Raw genomic sequence first — 19,298 nt, forward strand, 5'->3', positions numbered from 1 at the left:
GCCATAGAGGATTTTTTGTTATTTAACATGTCTACTACTGGACAGTGCAACTTAATTTCCTTTAGACCTTTGTCCAGTCCCAGATGATGATACTTCTTATTCTTTTCTTTAGACTTATTTTTACTGGTAGAACATATTTTCTGAGACCTAATCATGACTTTTTACTTGGGTAATATTTTTTTTTTCATTTACTACTTGTCCTATTTATGTTATTTCCTACCATTTTTGCAGTTATTTGTTGGAAGATCAGTACAGTTGAAGGAGATGTGAACAAAAATTCATAGACCTTGAAAGACTAAAATAAAACACTAGAAGTAGTCCTGTAAGCTACCTGCCTCAATGAGGGGCATATGGCATGATTGCTTTTAGCTAGGAATACCCATCCTGAATTGAGAAGGAAGAGCTGAAATTGTTATTCAGAGTATTATAAAGCAGGCTATGAAGAGCTGTTAAAAATAGTAATAAATATATATATATCAGGACCTTCTAACAAATGAACAGGTTTTTATTTTGATAGGACAGGGTTCAGTGATGTAGAAATACTACACCTGATGACAGATGTAATTTGTTTCAATGCAATCATTGGATTTAATGCCTCAAGATGTAGGCAAATGGTGACAGAAATTACCTGTCTGTTACGTGCTGCTACCATGGATTAAGTGCAGCTGTTCTGTGTCAAGTCCTATGGTGCTCTTCTCTGTGGTTTGGTAGCACAGGTAACTGTGGTTGATTTTTCTAGGTGCAGACTCTAATGTTGTGTCTCTTGCTGTCTTAACAGAGCACTACCACTTGTCCTATAAGATCGTACGGACGGACAGCCGCCTGGTCCGAAGCATACTGACTGCCCATGGATTCCATGAGGTGAGTGCAACAAGCTCAGGATTAGCAGCAAGTTGGCAAGTCTGATTATGTGCTGAGCTGGAAGGTGTGTCTGCATGTGTACATGCCTTGTGTGTGGTGTTTTTTGTTGTTGATTACTTTGTAGGATTAGAAACAGGAAGTTCCCTTGGACCCACTTTGTTTTTTTTTCTCTTTTCCTTCTTTTTTCTCCCGCTCTTCTCTATATTTTGCCAGTTGGGGAAAAATGTTGTGATTTTTCACTCTAAAAGGATTATCCTTTACTTAATTTTGCAGACGTAAGCCTAAAAGGGATATTTAAGTCACGGTTATTGTGCATTTTTCTTCCTGCTTTTAGAGCATTGCTTCACGCCCTTGGGAAGATCTGAAGGATTCAATCTTTCAGCCTTCACAAGCTCATGGAAGTATTGTTGTGGTGTCATATGTTTCTTTCTCTTCTAGCACCTTCCTTGCTCTAAAGAATGTCCTATGTGCAGCTAGCGACAGTTTGAGAGAAGTGTTTGGGTGGTGGATTTTCTTCTGATTAAGGCAAAGTTGGGGAATTGGTCTCCCAAGTTTCCTGGAAAAATCTAAAATGCTTTATAAATTGGGTTTTGATGGTCTATTAAAAGAGCAAAGCCCTAAGCTTGTATAGAAAACGGATAAATTTATTTCCTAGCACCACTGTACAGTAGCTTAGGATAGGAGTCTACGTAGAAATGCCCTAATGCTAGAGATCGATAAAGGAAATTGTCTTAAACCAGAATTGCTGCGGTCCCTCAGGCAGAAGGGCACAGTCTGTAGGACAAGTGGTGGTGTTTATCACTATTTCCATAGCTTTATGTGTGTTTTTTTTATGTTGTTTTTTAGGTGCACCCTAGTAGCAGTGATTATAATCTCATGTGGACGGGATCACACTTGAAACCCTACTTGCTGCGTTCCCTTACAGATATTCAGAAAGTCAATCATTTCCCTAAGTAAGGCTTTGATATCATATTTTGCTGAACATCTTTGTCATGGTTTGCAGAAATATGAGCACAGATAGCTTGCTCTTTTTTTTTTGTTTTGTAATAATGATACTGCAAAGTCCCAGCATGCTGGATGTGTGCCACATACTGTCTTCATTCTAAACAGTCTCTGGGGATTTAGGAGGGATAGTATGTGAGCTGAAGCGTTGTCAATAACCCAAAAACTGATTTCCACCCCACGTTTATTTGATGGTATATGTAAAGTGTTTGGGGCTTGGGGTTCTTAGTTACGGGTTGTAGTCATACATCACCCGTTAAAGTTTGCAAACACCATTTTAACAGTTTGCTGTGGTTCAGTCCCTCTTGGGAAAAGCAAGAGGCACTACAGATGAGGGTGATTGTCAATGCAGCCATAGAGCAGAGACAGTAAAACTGAAGAGTAGTTGCAGGTTAGGGCTGAGATATCTGACAGGGCTATAGATGCTTTAGTAACTAGGAGAATAGGTTGTTACAGTGCAGTGGTGTTTTGTTGTTTTCTTTCTTTTTTACGCTGGGAACATAGATAATAGTCTCTTGTTTTGGGACTTCAGGTCGTATGAACTGACACGGAAGGACAGACTGTACAAGAATGTCAGTCGTATGCAGCTGGCCCATGGATTCAAGGCATTCCATATCTTACCTCAGACCTTCATCCTCCCAGCAGAGTACCAGGACTTCTGCAGTAAGTGAATGGCTGATGATGTCCAGACCTAAAGTAGAATAACTGGGTAGGAGGGAAGGGAATCGCTATTAATATTCGAGTCTGTTGGTCATGTCAGTGTTGATGAAGCTGGAAAGACTGTAGAAAAGGCATACATTATTTTTTTATATTATTTTCATTCTGCTGCCTGTTCCGTGCCTATATAAGTCCTCAAGAAGCTGATTGTGGATTTTGTGCACAAAGTAAGTTCAGTTCTGGAGGCCAGTGTTGACGATGATTAGCTTCATAATATAGCTAACTAATATCTGGGAGTACTGAAGAGAGAAATGTCAGAAGGAGGTGTAGAGTAGAGAAAAGAATATATCAAAGCAGCAGAAGGAACTGTAATAATTGCAGTGTGTTCTGAGGGGTAAAAAAAAAAAAGTAGGTCTTGATCTCTTCCTGGAGTTCTCTACTGTAAGCAATGTTCTTGCTCCTCTGTAAATAATCAAAATGAAAGATGTTTCAGACTGGTGTTTTCTTTTAACCAGATACCTATTCTAAGGACAGGGGCCCATGGATAGTGAAGCCCGTGGCATCTTCCAGGGGTCGAGGTGTCTACCTGATAAACAATGTAAGTGTTCGTCAAAAAGGCTGCTTTTCAGTAACACGGCCTGCAAAGCTATGCAAGCTTCCAGGCAAGGTGCATGCAAACATCTAAGCAGACAATGGCTATGCTCTGGATTTCGACAGTACATTGATGAACAGTTTAACAGTCCTGAGCAGCTGGCAAAGTCTGCCCTGGCTTATACTGCGCAACCAAAACCAAACTCTTTCTTTATATGCTGTGTGTCTCTTGCAATCGATATGGTACTTTTAAGTCTTGGCTTATTAGGTGCAAGTTCATACTCCCTGAGACGGTTTGGGAATCTGTGCTACTTCATTCTCTCCTTGTGGCTGACAGTAGGCTGGCCTTGGGAAGATTCCCAGAACTCTCCTTGGTTGTTTGCCCTGTGCAACCTAACCAGTCCTCACCCAGTGTCCTTTTCTCCGTCTCACCCCTGTAAAAGACTAGATGAAATGAAACTATATGACACTGTAAGATGTGTATCAGTCTTAGAATTTTGTAATCTAAATGCTAGTGTGCCTTTATTGAGTAATAGGAATGATTCTTTGAATTCAATATACCGCTTAGTGTTTTGTTGCCATTGTGGCGGCTTTGCAGGGAGTTAGCTTGTCATAGGTAACAAATATATCTGGGCGGGAGCCAAAACACATGAGGATATTCCAACAAGTATTCTCAGCAGCAAAACTGACTGGTGAGTCACTTTGTTTTCACTCACGCAAACCCCTTTAGCCTCCCCTGCACTGAAAGGGTCATGCTGTCACATCTGTTCTCTACCTGGATTCTTTCCCATAAAATAAGGGAGCAATTCGCCAAGTGTATGAAGTAAGTATTTCCAGAGCTGCACTCAGCTTTTTCTTTGCTTGAAAGAGAGGAACGAGTTTAGGCTTAAATGGCAGTTGGCCATGAACTGGGGAAAAGACCCTTCTGGGACCAATCTCCCTTTGTGTACATCTGTTCCAGAAACATTTTAGCTAGTTTGGCCCAAGGACTTCAGTGTCCTTCAGTGTGATTTCGTTAAGGGAGTGTCTCCCAAAATTTCATCACAAAAGTGTTTGTTTTTTTTAAACAAAAAAAAAAAAGCAAAAAACTTCAGTTTGTCTGGTCCATTGTAAAAGAGGCTGTCATTTTTGTGATATGCTGAAGGAAGTTGAGCTTGTTCTCTTATGTTGTACATATGCACTCTATATGCCTAGATTTCCTGGTTGTGACACTGATAAGGCTGAATATGTGTAAAATCGAATAAATTCAGGATGATGGAGTTCTTCTGGCTCTTTTGCAAGCTGGATGCTGGAAACTATTTTGCAAGAAACTGTTTCCATGAGTAGTTAAAACTGGTTACAAGAAGAAAAACTTGGATACAGCAAAGAAGTAGAAGCTTTTTCAGCAGGTCCCATGACCTGCTGTCATAGAGCTTTCTGTTCTGTGCAACAAGAGTAGCTTTCTGGTACCTTAGCCCCTGCTGTGAACTGATCCTCAGTAGAAGATACATATTCGTGTAAGCAAAAGGGTTGGGTACCAGCTCTGGGTCCGGCCATAAAGATCACGAGTATTAATTTTCTTCACTTGTGAATTCCTCACCAATTGTAGTTACATACTCCTTCCAGTGGCTTCTAGAAAATCCCTCCTCCATGTGTCTGGTTAAACACTCAGGAAACAAACAATGACAGTCACTTTCAGATTTTTTCTTCCTATGTTATATTGTTTAGCCATGTGTCTGTTAAACCTGTATTTCACTCTAAGGAACACTTAACTGGAAAATTCAGTGGGCGTTTTTCGGAAATGCAATCATTCCCAAGCTTCTGGTTAGGATCTATTTACCTTAAGTGTATTGAGACTGACTGGTGATATTTTTTTTTGTCATGTTTCCCCCTACCCCTGACATAGTTATTGGTGCAGAGTGGTGTTAGGAGGTGAATGCTGGAAAAATAGTAGGCTAGTCATCTTGTTACTCCTTGAGCCTCCTGGTTTTCTCACTCCTGGATTCTCTCTTCTTCTGTAGCCAAACCAGATTGTGCTAGAAGACAACATCCTGGTTTCTCGTTACATCAGCAACCCCCTGCTAATAGATGGTGAGTGTGCTTAGAAATTGTTTCTTGCTTGCACATTCTTTCTTGCTTCTAGGATGTGAAGAGCTCAACAACTTTTGTAGGAATTTAGCTGAATAATTGAATGGTCTATCTTGCGGTAGTTCTCAAAAAAAAAAAGAAAAGTAAAAAAAATAAAATAAAAAATTCCTTGAAATCCGGAAGCTTTTTAACTGGGAAAGCTTCAAGCACTGTATGGCAGCAGCAGGTAATGGTTTATTCTTCCCAATGTTCAGAGGGTCTGTTGAATTTCCTCAGTTGGATATGATGTGTGAAAGATATTTGCAGTCACTGACTCTTGACAACTCTATTTCAGACTTCAAATTTGATGTGCGCCTGTATGTTCTGGTTACATCCTATGATCCACTTGTCATCTATCTCTACGAGGAAGGACTGGCCAGGTAGGGGAGCATTTTTTTCTTCCTTAGTGTACCTGCACTCAGTGGTCAAGAGATGTCTTGGATTGCCTTTGTACTTCTGAGATGGTAACAAACGGGAAGGAAATGCCAGTTCTGGAGCTCCGCAGAGTTTTTGTAGATGATTTATCATTATGCAGTGTCCTATCAGTTTACTTTATAGAGTCTTTAGTGAGAGACTTTATTACAAAGGGAAGTAATAATAAAAAAAAAAATAAATCAACTTTTAAAAGTTGAATGGCCACATACCATTAATGGGATGTGTATTGTAAAGGTCATGTTCTTAAAACCATTGTGAACTATAGGTGCCTTTGTACCCCTTCTCCATCCTTTTGGCCTAGGAGCATGCTGGGTGAAGGGAATCTAAACTTTCTCAGTTTCCATTTAATCATAAAGACAAAAAGAGACCTGTTGTTGGTATCTTCTGTTGGTCTCTTCTTAATACCTTCAAATTGTCTTTTAAATTTTAGGTCAGCGCTTGTATTTTCTGCATTATCAAGTAAAGACTGGTTCACTGTTCTTATCCTGCAAGATGTCAATTTTCTTTTGCATTTAAATTATGAAAGATAGTTAAGATTCCCAGGAAGAACATTTATTTGCCAAAAATACCCGTTTCTCTTTCATCACAGAAGTTTAGCTAAATAGCTGAGCAACTAATAAATTTAAAACAATCACCCCTCCAAAATTCCAAGTGAAGATAATTAAATCCTTACTAGTTCCAGCTCAGACCATAAACTTAACTGTTTAAGATGAGAGCATCGTGAGGCTGTCATCTGCAACAGTCCTGAGCACTGTTAAATCTGTTCTAAACCCACCTCATAAAGCCAGAAAGAATAACTAGGGTTTCGGCCTGCATGGCTCTGACAGAGGCATGTACTGAATCCAGCATGTTTTTATCTGAAGCAGGTACCAAATCCAAAAAGATGTGTTAATGATGATCCCACAAGAGATATACATGTAATTCTTTAAATTGATGAACAGATTCCCTTCAGGTTTGTTGTGATGTGCCTTTGCCTGCAACGATGCTGTGAACAGGTCGCTTCTCTAAATGGGGACTGGAACAGGTGGCTCATCTTGGTCAGAGAAAAATGTGACAACTGTATTCAGTTTGGAAAAGGAGTCTTAAACATATCTGGCACACAAGTTTTATCTTTTGGGAATTGTTAATTGCTATTATTGCATGTTACTGGGGAGTGAAGAGGGGTGAACAAAATCATCTCCAAGATATCCAGTGTTGAATATGCCTGTTTTCAGAGAGTCTTAGCAGTCAATTGTAGGCCACCAAAACAGGAGTTGCATCATAACCAGGTTCTTAAAGTTAGTTCTGCTGATCTTGTTGTAACAAATAGGTATACTTATGGGAAAACAAACAAACAAAAAAACCACATCTGAAACAAGTTTTCTGCTCTGTTTAGGAAGCAAGTGTTCCAATTCCACGATATGTAGCATTTTTGTCTCTTGAAGACACATGTTACTCCACTGTTGATGTGTGTGTGTGTATACATGTGTTGGGGGTGTTTGTTTTTTTAACTACTCTGTTCATATCAGAGGTCTAGGGAAGGAAATAAGGAAGGAAGCCAGTATCTTTCTCTGATTGAAATATCCTGGCCAGACAGCATATATTAAGATTGAATCATCAAGCTATTTAGATAGCAAGGGAAGTATGGAGGTTTATAGTCAGCTTCCTTCTCAAGACAAGGCCATCTTCAAAGTTCAAATAGGTACTCTGTGGCTTTATACCATAAAGGTTAGAGTATTTTTCAGGAATGGAATTTTTTTAGCCTTTTGGCAACTTGTTCCAGTATTTGATCTTTCTCACTTTAAATCTGTCTTTTTTTTTTTTTTTTTAATTTTATCTGATCAGAACTTCCCTCCTTGCAGTTGGACTGTTGCATCTTGTCCTTTTGCTGTGCTCATTTGAGAAGAACTTAACTTCGTCTGTGTAGCCATACATTAAGTAGTTGAACACAGCAGTCAGATCCACTCCTAGCCTTCTCATTTTTTGGCTGAACAATCTTTGTCTCCTCAGCTGCTCCTTATACACTGTATTTTTTCAGACTATTTTAATAATTCTGACAGACTTCTTGTACTGGAGGCTCAAAACTTAACTTTTTGAGTCTGTGAGCCAGTATCCTTACCTGGATAACCTGGATGCTGGCTGACTGAATTTCTTTGTTTTGAGGTTTAGAATATTCAGCTTTAGGGCTTGAAATGGTGTTGTAGTCAGTCCTGAACAAAGAACTTCAGTTTTCTTTCTGGTTATGCATCCAGAAGCATCAGTCTCAGGAATTCTGGACTCTATCTTGGTAAGATTCCATGAAGCAATAATACTACTTTTCAGTGTTCTAAAATCCTTAGTATGTTTTGATTATAGATTAAGCACATGGAATCTAATCTAGATGGCATGATGTCCATATACGTGACAAATATGTCCTGTATGCACAGGGCACTGATGTTACTGATAGCGTGTGGTAAATAGTTACACTTTGCTTTAAATTTCATCCTATCTCATGGTTCTTTGTTGGAGGTAGCTAGTATATGGAGATGAGCTGTAGCATTAGATACATGATGATGTCAGCTACACGGTTGTGGGACTGGCGCAGGGGGATCAACAAGATGTGTTTTCTCTGGTCCAAGGATAGTCCTAGTTCTGTTACTGAATTTCAACTGCTCACTAAGTAACTTCAGCTGAGTAGTGCTCAAGCTTACAACTAAAGGCTTGTAACAAGACTTGCAGTTAAATGTTTTCTCATGGTAGGTATACATTTATGAGCAATATTCTTAATTACTCTTAAACTTTTACCTTTGTCTGTGGCTGCAGAGTTATGCTTGTGCAGCAAGTGTTGGCAAACTTGCTTTAGAAAATAATGCTCAAGTGCGAGTAGAGGTGACAGAAAACTTGAGGTGGGATGTTCTGTATGGCCTGCAGATGGCACTAATGGTCTTTAGTTTTAGTGATTTGGAATTTTCCCATACTCTGGATTTCCAGATTCACAGTTGGAAAGGTAAGGATCCCGGAGCTACTGGATTCTGGCTTCCTGTTTAGCTCCTTGGCCTTCCATTTAATGCTGTGGTGTTAAGTGCTGGGAGAGACTCCTTTATTGCTTCACTTGCTGTAACACTTTGGTTTAAAGCTGGGACAAAACTTGTGTGGGGCAGGAGGAAATGCCTTAACCTTTGGGAGAGGAAGCTGGTTTCTGTTCTTTACTTAGGAGAAACAGTGCTTAAGTGTGGAAGCAATTTGTAGCAGAGAACTGAGAGGTAACATAGGAGCCTGGAATAAAAGTCAGTATTGAAGCAATCTAAGGGGAAACCCACCAGCAGAACAAAGGACTCTATTTTAGGGACCTTCACTAGTAATTGCGATACTATGTGGTGCTTTCCATGTACAGAGGTTGCTTTCTGAAAGCATAGGTAGTCCCTGAAGTGTAGTCAGGGACGTTTTTTCCTCTCTTTTCTTCTTTTAGCCTGTCTGTAAGGTAATGTTTTCCTCTTATGGTTTGTGTATTCCAAAAATACAAGAGGAACCTGACTGCCTCAGTAAAGCTGGGACCTCTACCAGAAAAGGAGTGTTATCAGGAAACCATAAGATGTAATGATCTTGCGAAGGGACAGACTTGTTACTATACACGTTTGTGATCTGATGTTTGACTAGATACTTCCTTAGGCCTGGTTGCTCTTGGCACAGCTAGACTTGTCATGACGTGATCTAGACAGGAATTTGAGGCCTCAGTGCTGAGAAGAAGAAAGGGATTATGGATCAAGCCTGTGTGACTTGTATTTCATTTTCCATGTGGAAAAATGAAGAAAAAGTTTCCTTTGAAGGAGGTCTGAAGGGTATATACACAGAGGTATGTAACAAAGCCTTCAGCTATTGCTAGTTGATTTGTGCTAGAAATACTGAATAACTGTCTGCTTTGTCCTGGTTGATGTTCTTCAGTGCAACTTTTCAGGCAGATGTTGACCATAAAGTTTTTTTTCATTTGATCTTCAAAGAGGTGTTGAATAGAACTTAGAAAGTGCCAAACAAACAAAAATAGGTAGACGAAGCATGCTGGCATACATCTGGTAATTGTCCTTTCAGGCACCAAGTTGCTAAATATCTGTATTTTATCATCTACGTTGACCATCTGTGACTTGCAGCCTGGAGACCTCTAGCTGGTACTTGTGTATTGAAGCTGTAGGTTTGGACTGCCTGCCTGCAGCATATATTCCAGAATGAGGTAGTCTTGACAAGTTTACCCATGTTAACCTGAGGGTATAACTCAATCATCTGTTCTCATGTTAAAGATATGGGTTGTTTTATTTGAGACTTCTTAAATAAGTGATTAGAATGTCCAGTATCCATACCCATGGATGTATCTCATCAGGTCCCATGGACGTGTGCATCTTCAGGTTCTTTACACGGTCTTGAACCTGATTTTTTCCTACACTGGGCACAGTTCATCATTCTTCCAGTCCGTGCCTTTGCCTTCTGGGGCCTGGGCCATGTACTGGAGCTTTTGTCGGCAAAGACTTCAGCAAAATAATCATTATGTATCTCAGCCTTCTCCATACCACAGTGACTACTTATGTGGGCATTAGCAAGTGGAAGTCCCACGGCAGCTCTTACAGCAAGTATTGAACTGATGCATTATGCTGATCTTTTCTCTTTTTTTTGGAGGGGCATCCTAGGATGATGAGAATGAGCCTAACTGGTATTTGAAGTACAGCTGAAGAGGACACGGGGCCAGGAATAGCCCATGCTGTTTGTGAGAGCCTTCCTTGTTTTGCCATCTAGGCATGCTCCTCTTGCCCATCTGACTTTCCCTCTTCTTGTGCATCTCCCAGTGGGACAGAAAGGAATCTGAAGGTCCGTCTTGCTTGGTGCCCCCAGACATAACAGGGACGTGGTGGTGGGAGTTCATAGTGAAACGTCTCCTTGTTTTTTTGGGATACTTCTCCATAGCCTACTTCTTGCCTAAATCACAAGATTTCGGCAGCCTTATTTCTGAGCCTGAGTGGCTGGAAGAGTCCTAGTCCAGTAGGAATTTGTTAGTCTGATTCACACTGAAATTGAAAAATAGATTTAAATTAAAAAAAAAAAAGTAACACTGAGCTAAAAACCAAATGTTCTTGCAAAGGGCCTAAGGAGCAGCAGCTGGGGGGAAACTTTCCAGAGTGACACGAGACTGCCAGTAATGGCAGAGGGGGCAGACGGGCTTCCCAGCGCTGCCACCGGCTGCCTTCTGCTGCCTGAGCTCACCCTGCTCCTCCACACAGTGCCCCTCCTTCGGTAGCCTGGCTTCCTAATTAGCACTGGCTCCGCTGGGATATTTACCTTTTCTGTGCTGGATTCCTGTGGTTTCCAAAGAATTCAGGTGTTTGCTGCGAGCCAAGGAATTCACATTACCTCACAGCCTGTGCTTAGGCCAGAGCCTGCTGCAGCAGCCCAGTCCCCCCTTGCAGTAACCCCTGCCTGGCAGGCCTCTGCTTCTTAGGGAACGCAACTTATTTCATAGAATCATAGAATCATAGAATATCCTGAGTTGGAAGGGACCCTTAAGGATCATCAAGTCCAACTCTCGACACCGCACGGGTCTACCCAAAAGTTCAGACCATGTGCCTAAGTTCACAGTCCAATCTCTTCTTAAATTCAGACAGGCTCGGTGCAGTGACCACTTCCCTGGGGAGCCTGTTCCAGTGTGCAACCACCCTCTCTGTGAAGAACCCCCTCCTGACGTCCAGCCTAAATTTCCCCTGCCTCAGCTTAACCCCGTTCCCGCGGGTCCTGTCACTAGTGTTAATGGAGAAAAGGTCTCCTGCCTCTTGACAACCCCTTACGAGGAAGTTGTAGACTGTGATGAGGTCTCCCCTCAGCCTCCTCTTCTCCAGGCTGAACAGGCCCAGTGACCTCAGCCGTTCCTCGTACGTCTTCCCCTCAAGGCCTTTCACCATCTTCGTAGCCCTCCTCTGGACACTTTCCAACAGTTTCATGTCCTTTTTATACTGTGGTGCCCAGAACTGCACACAGTACTCGAGGTGAGGCCGCACCAGCGCAGAGTAGAGCGGGACAATCACCTCCCTTGACCTACTAGCGATGCCGTGCTTGATGCACCCCAGGATACGATTGGCCCTCCTGGCTGCCAGGGCACACTGCTGGCTCATATTCAACTTGCTGTCTATCATGACCCCCAGATCCCTCTCTTCTAGGCTGCTCTCCAGCGTCTCATCGCCCAGTCTGTACATGCAGCCAGGGTTTCCCCGTCCCAGGTGCAGGACCCGGCACTTGCTCTTATTGAACTTCATGCGGTTGGTGATCGCCCAGCTCTCCAACCTGTCCAGATCCCTCTGCAAGGCCTTTACGCCCTCATTTGAGTCCACAACTCCTCCAAGTTTGGTGTCATCAGCAAACTTGCTCAAAATACCCTCTATTCCTACATCCAGATCATTTATAAAAATATTGAAAAGTACCGGTCCTAAAATGGAGCCTTGAGGGACCCCACTGGTGACCGCCCGCCAGCCTGACGCAGCTCCATTTACCATAACCCTTTGGGCCCTGCCCGTTAGCCAATTGCTCACCCATCGTATGATGTTTTTATTTAGCTGTATGGTGGACATTTTGTCCAGTAGGATCCTATGGGAAACCGTGTCAAAAGCCTTGCTGAAGTCCAAAAAAATCACATCAGCTGGTTTCCCTTGGTCCACCATACGGGTGATCTTATCATAAAAGGAAATCAGGTTAGTTAGGCAGGACCTACCCTTCACAAACCCATGCTGGCTGGGACCAATGACTGCTTTGTCCCCCAGGTGCGCCTCAATGAGTCCGAGAACCAACTTCTCCATGATTTTACCAGGCACTGACGTGAGACTGACAGGCCTGTAATTGCTAGGGTCTTCTTTCTGACCCTTCTTGAAAATCGGCACAACATTTGCCAGCTTCCAGTCTACAGGGACCTCTCCAAATTCCCAGGATCGTTGAAAAATAATTGATAGAGGTTCCGCGATGACATCCGCCAGCTCTTTCAGCACCCGGGGATGAATCCCATCCGGACCCATGGACTTGTAGGGATCCAGGTGGAGTAGCAAATCCCGCACACGTTCAGGGTCAGTTGGGAGTTTGTCATCCCCACCGTCCCGGTCCTCCAGCTCAGGGCACCCTGGGTCCCGAAGCCCATCATCGGCATTGAAGACAGAGGCAAAGAAGGCGTTAAGCGTCTCTGCTTTGCCTACGTCATCGTCTGTGAGGAGACCTTCCCTATCAAGGAGCGGCCCTATGTTTTCTTTAGTTCTCCTTTTTCCATTTACATATCTAAAAAAACCCTTTTTATTTTCTCTCACAGACACAGCCAGCTTCAACTCTAGCTGTGCTTTGGCCACTCGAACTTTCTCCCTACAAACACGAACAGCATCCCTGTATTCTTTCCATGACGCCTGGCCCTCCTTCCAGTAGCGAAACACTCTCTGTTTCCGCCTAATCTCCATTAGAATGTTCCTGGTCAGCCACGCCGGCCTCCTGCCCCGCCTGCCTGACTTGCGATATTTTGGAATTGCCTTATCTTGTGCTTCTAGGAGGCATCGCTTAAAGAGTGACCAGCACTGGTGGACATCGAGGCCTTCAAGAGCGGTTTCCCAGGGGACCTTACTGACTAGTTCCCTGAGCAGCCTGAAGTCCGCTTTCCCCATATCTAGGGATGAGGTTTTGGTGGCACTTTTCCTTCTGTCACCATAAATTTTGAACTCAACCACTTCATGGTCGCTATGACCGAGGCGGCCACCAATCACCACATCTCCCACCAGACCCTCTCTGTTTTCTAGCAACAGGTCTAGGAGGGCACCTTTCCTAGTTGGCTCCGTTAGCACCTGTACCAAGAAGTTATCATCTAGGTGCTTCATGAACCTCCTGGACTTGCTCGTGTCAGCCGTGTGGCACTCCCAGTTAACGTCCGGCAAGTTGAAGTCCCCCATAAGGACAAGGGGAGTTAATCTCGAGGCCTCTCTTAGTTCTGTAAAGAATAATTTATCGGCGCTATCATCCTGGCCAGGCGGTCTGTAATAGACTCCCACAACTACATCCCCTTTATTCGTTCGTCCCTTGATCCTTACCCAGAGGCTCTCAACTTTGCCATCGCCAACCTGAAGTTCCACACAGTCCAGCCCCTGCTTCACATACATCGCCACCCCACCACCTCGCCTACCCTGCCTGTCCCTCCTGAAGAGCCTGTAACCATCTATCGCAACACCCCAGTCACAGGACTCATCCCACCAGGTTTCACTTATGCCGATGATGTCGTAGTTGCGGGACTGGGCCAGGACTTCTAGCTCATCTATTTTATTCCTCATACTGCGTGCGTTTGTGTAAAAGCACTTCAGGTGCGTCTCCTTACACTCAGCACCTTGTGGATCTGACCAAAGGACCCCACTGGCACACAGCCCCTCTGATTCTAGCGTACCATCCCTTAGGTCTTCACCGGCTCGCCTGGTTTTAGCCCCTTCCCCCTTCGACTCTAGTTTAAAGCCCTATCTATCAGCCCTGCCAACTCCTGACCTAAGATCCTTACCCCTCTCCGAGAGAGGCGCATCCCATCCGGTGCCATCAGGCCCGGTGTAGCATAGACCTTCCCATTTCTGTGTGGACACTTGGGATCAAACTGCAGCCACTTCAGTAGACATCAGCTCGCCCAGGAGCTAAGGAGCAGTGTGTTTCACTACGCATCCCCGCTGGACTTTGCACTGGTGGATAGTGCAGCCAGCCAGAAGGGCTTCTGCTGTTTCCTTGCTTGAGATGAACAGGGTTTGAATCACTGAGGGGAAAGATTGATCTACCTCTGTGTGTATGGTTTTCTTAATAGAAACATACTGCCTCCACAGGCACCAGTTATCTCCTTTTAGACTGTTTTTTACCTTGAATTTGCTTGTATAAAATCGAGTAGTTGGACCTCAGGCTGTTACTGTCTTTAACACAGTAGAGTGTGTGTAATGTATATTTATGTATATGAATAAAACATACATAAATATAATATGTAAAATATATATTATATACGTATCTTTATGCATATATATAAAGTGATTGTATATATTAAAACATATATTGATATATGTAAGTATAATAAATATAATAATTTAGAGACTGGGAAACAATAGGAGAAGTTCACAAAATCACAGACTGGTTGAGGTTGGAAGACACCTCTGGAAGTCATCTAGTCCGAATCTCCTGCTCCACTCAGAGCAAGTCCAGCTGCTCTTGAGTATCTCCATGGACAGAGACTCCACAGCTTCTCTAGACAACCTGTGTCTGTCCATATCCTGCTAGGGGCAGTGCCTACGATGGAAACTTGAAGTGGTTATGAAAAGATGTAAAACAAACAAACAAAACCCAAACAAAACCACAACAAACAACACATACACACAAATACCACAACAAAACAACAACACCCAGGTGTTTTTCTTTCCCTGCAGCCATCTGGTAGAATTACTCCTGAATCTTGTTCTTTAACAATAAAAATGCATGGCTAATTTTATCAACCTTTGGTTAGAGGAAATTTGGCCATAGTAGAGATGTCACTAAAAGTCCTTTTTGTGTTTTGTAGTTCCCCTACAAGCTTTGGCTTCTATTCCTAAGCTTCTGCTAACTGACATATCAGATGCTGGAAAAATAAATAAATAAAAAAAAAAAACACTATATTGACAAGAGGGGAGAGTGTGATGGTCCTTATATACTCCTGTATTTATTTTTTGACCTTTACTGCAAAGTAACTCCCAGGTGACATTTTGGAATCCAGACCTTGATACTGTTTAAAATTGAAGCATCTGTAGTTCTCTTCTACCAGTTCTAGTCTGTTGGACAGTTTCCCCAGGGCACTATATTTCTTTTAGTTCTGACTTTAGCAGCAGTTCACAAGAACCATAAAGAGAAATGAGTGGTGCAGATAACTTTCTATGTGGCCTTAGTTCCCTGAACAAAGTAGCAGCCAGTAGACTAACAGGGAAGCCAAAGACTAACATGTGAGGAGCAGAGGGGAGGGAAGAGGGATTGAGAAAAGTGACTCCAAGCAAAAAATGTGAGGAGCGTGCTTATAGAAACACTACGTTAGTTATTTCCAGGACATTTAGGCAGGAACCCTGTGTGCAGTCATGGAAAAGACTATCGTAATGTGTGCTTTTTCTGTAGCACTTGTTTGAGAGAAAAGGGATTAACTATTCATTCCTTCTTCCCACTCTAAGGTCTTTTCTCTTCTCCTCTTCCTTTCCCAGGCCCTGGTTAGATGTCTCAAATAAGCATTCCAGAGCTGCCAAGTTTTATGCAAAACCATGCAACATCTTATGTAAATATTTAATGATCCAGTTTACGTATTTGCAAAATGACTTGCATATGATAAACTTCACCTTGTGGTCAGTTTGTTTCCCAAAGCAGTGCTGAGAGTAAGGCAAAGAGCAGCGTGTGACCTCTTGGGCAGTGAATGTGTGACAATAAAAGTGTAGGTTATATTAAAGCAACGTAGGGGTGTGTCTCTGGGTGACTTACTGTTAAGTCTAGAGGCTGTGGGTCCTTCTGAAGTCTGAAGGAATTAGCAAGAAATTCTCCCTCTAATTTTCTGTTTCTGGTGGCTAGGCTACCTGCTGCCACTCTTGCCATCCCACTGCATGCTTTTCATTGCTCTTCCTCTCTCTGTGATCCAACAGAAAGTGCAGCCAGGGGGAAGGCAAATGTATTCTTGTTGAAGGTGAGCCCTGTCACAGAGTGCAGTTGCTGGTTAAAGGGAACTAGTTTTTGCCTTTGGCTTGAGTTGGATGTGCCTTTGTGAGTTTCAGCTGAGATGTAGGCAGGTGTGTCACAACTGTTGAATGCATGAGTGCCACTTCTTATTCTAGGTTTTAACTTCAGAAATAAAGGGTATCTAACGCTGTCCTGAGGAAAGAGAAGCTGCAGTGAAATGGATGGAGGCTGCCAGGGCTGTTCACAATCTGATTGCTGCTACTTCTGCTTGGGAGGCTGTATTGCTGGCAGTAGTTTAGTGGAAACTGAAGAGTGTACAGTCAACCTCACTTTCATGTTCCTTGTTTCTAGGTGTATTTTTGAGATAGAAGCTCTACCGGAATGATAGCACTTGTACTTATATCTAGAAGCTTTTGGAATCTAATCTCTTGTATGTCATGCTAGTGGGTGTCCTTAATTTTGTTAAAAAAAGGGGGTGGAGAGAAGGTTGGTTGTTAGTTTTTTTTTTAAAAGCCTTACATGAAAATTGTAAGAACCCGAAGCAGTGTGAGTTTAGTGGTTGAACCGTTCATGTCACATCAACATAACTACCAGCAATACACTACAATATCAAGTGTGCTGGGTTTCCGTGTTGCAAAGTATTCTGTGTAGTCCATAGCTTGGACAGGGCCAGTTCACAGCAGGGAAAATAAGAATTGGTTGAGACAGAGCAAGAAGGTGGTGTTAGTGAACACAAGATGGCATTTCTGAAGATTTTCACTTGGTAAAATAGTTTCCGTTGGCTGCAGATTTGCCTCCCCGTTCGGACAGGCTGGCCTGTAATTTAGGAGTACTCTTGGATTCCTGGCTGATTGCAGGCTCCCACATAGCAGCATCCACGAGTAATACGTTGGCTAGGAAATGGTCCTATCCTGGCGGATGATGACCTGGCCTCAGTTATTTGTGCCTTCATCACTATTTGGCTGGACTATAGCAATATGAGATACCTGGGCATGAAGCCTTTAGTGCTTAGGAAAATAGCTTGTACAGAAAGTTGCAGCATGTGCTCATGGTAAATTGTGTAACGGGGAAAACATCAGGCTTGCCCTTTATTTTCTGTGCCACCTTCCCATATAGTTTTTAAACTGTTCTTAGGATCTTGGCCCTTAACTTTTTGTTGATAAATGTTCTATGCTTCGGATCAATAAAAGGTTACTTACGCTTTTTAATGATGTGGCCAGGAACTTGATAATCCTTTAAAAGACCGAAAGAGTTAGTATGAGTTTGTTATGATCTCAGAAGAATTTACTAGGTGATCTTACAAACATTGAAGTCTCCCTACTTTCCAGTCATAGCCTCTTGCCATAACCTTATTGTATGTAAAAATAATTTTGAAATTTTTGTTGAAACAAGGCATTCTGTAGAGTGCAAGTCTCATGTTTCCTGGAGAGACTGAGAATGGTAGGTGAATAGTTTTGTTACTGCGTTGGAAGGCAGATGCTGTGATGTATGGTATGAAAAGCTGTGGAACTAGAGCGTGCTAAAGGTAATCATAACTGGTATTTCAGTGATAGTGACGCTCTTCCATTGCAAGCAAGTGCTAACACGATGTAAGGGGTGTAGGCTATTGTCCCAATGTTCCATCACCATTCTAACATCCAGGGAGTATTGATAAGGGCTGAAGAGAGAACTTGGGTTTTCCATTTGTAATTTGCAGACTTGTCCTTTGGATAAGGCAAGTAAGGCTGTCAGAGCAGCTCTGGAAGAATGTGTTAAGTTGACATTTGATTCTGTTTAAAGCTTGGAGTCTTTCTGATAGCAGACTTGAGTCACTTAACATTTTGTGTGTTTTTTTTTGCTGCGTTACTGAACTGGACTGTGATTATGCCTTAAAATGACAGCATCCTACTAGGAGAGAGAGAAGTTTATGCATTGAGAGCTCACAAATACACTGGAATCCCTTCTGAATAATCAATTCCTACGGAAATGTAAATCCTGTAGTAGCCTTATTATTCTTATGGCATAGAGCTCAGACCAGCTAATAATAAGGATAATCTCTGTAGAAGGAAGCTAATGCAAGTGTTTGAAAGCTAAAAGAACTACTATTTAGAAGTATCATTTATATCTACCAGGGGTTGATATTCTCATATTTCTGATTATGTGCATAATTAGCAACAAGAACAACAAAAATTAAATTGATTAGTGTGATGAACCTAATTGTTCTCTTTTTCAAAGTATCAAAGGAGCCTTGACTTTCTGAAATAGCTTGCTACTTATGCTCAGTGTCTTCCAGAATCTGGTTAAAAGCATATTATCAGCAAAATGCTTTCAGTATGCTGCTAGTAAGTGATTGCTAAGGTGAAGATTAAGTCATAATTAAGTACCAAATACGTGATGGAGCTGTTGTCATTACTTTCAAAGCAGAAGAGCTAAATCCAGGAAACTTACAGTTAAACTGAAAAAGAAATGCAAATATTTTAAGCTGTGGAAATATTTGGAAAGGGGATTCAAACTTCCAAACTCCTTTCTGTTGCCAACTGCTCTAACTCCATGTATAGTTAAAGCTCAGAAAAATCTGGTGCAAGATCACGTTCAGTTTTTTAACCTTGCCACTCAGTTACACCGTGGAGTTTTTGTTTTTTTTTTCCCTGCTCCCACCTGTGTATTTATTTTTAATTTTAATTTGATGTGGATTTGCTGGTATTGTTCCTGTGGGGAGAGAGATTTCTCAAAATGGCTACCAAATGAGGGCCTTAGTGGCTTCAGTTTCACTGAGAAATGGGATATTTGGCAGTTCTTTCTAAAGGAGGATTTTTGTGTGTGTATGTGTAACTTGTTGGATATCCTTGTATAGTCCAGCATCTTCTGAACTGTGGAAAATAAGGGAAGGATGAAGAGAGGTGACTTTAATAAAGTGAAGGAGGATGCGTTTTTATTTTGTGTATGCCAGGTTCACTGCACATCCGGATTCTCTGGATTTCCCTCCTTCCTCCTCTCCTATATTTTTCTTG

At 42.2% G+C, this 19,298-nt stretch overlaps 1 protein-coding gene across 5 annotated transcripts in view; it reads left to right on the forward strand.

The window, feature by feature from the left end:
- The window catches only part of TTLL5 (tubulin tyrosine ligase like 5), a 137,940-nt gene that overhangs the window by 3,071 nt on the left and 115,571 nt on the right, over positions 1-19,298 (forward strand). For all 5 annotated transcript variants that reach the window (XM_082760917.1, XM_082760915.1, XM_082760913.1 and 2 more), the window contains exons 3-8: positions 779-861; positions 1,708-1,814; positions 2,396-2,526; positions 3,036-3,118; positions 5,112-5,181; positions 5,513-5,597. In XM_082760917.1, coding sequence (XP_082617043.1) covers positions 779-861; positions 1,708-1,814; positions 2,396-2,526; positions 3,036-3,118; positions 5,112-5,181; positions 5,513-5,597 — 559 coding nt within the window. The remainder of the gene's footprint in view (positions 1-778; positions 862-1,707; positions 1,815-2,395; positions 2,527-3,035; positions 3,119-5,111; positions 5,182-5,512; positions 5,598-19,298) is intronic.

The sequence above is a fragment of the Aythya marila genome, assembly GCF_965140915.1.
Source record: "Aythya marila genome assembly, chromosome: 5".
NCBI classification, from domain to species: domain Eukaryota; kingdom Metazoa; phylum Chordata; class Aves; order Anseriformes; family Anatidae; genus Aythya; species Aythya marila.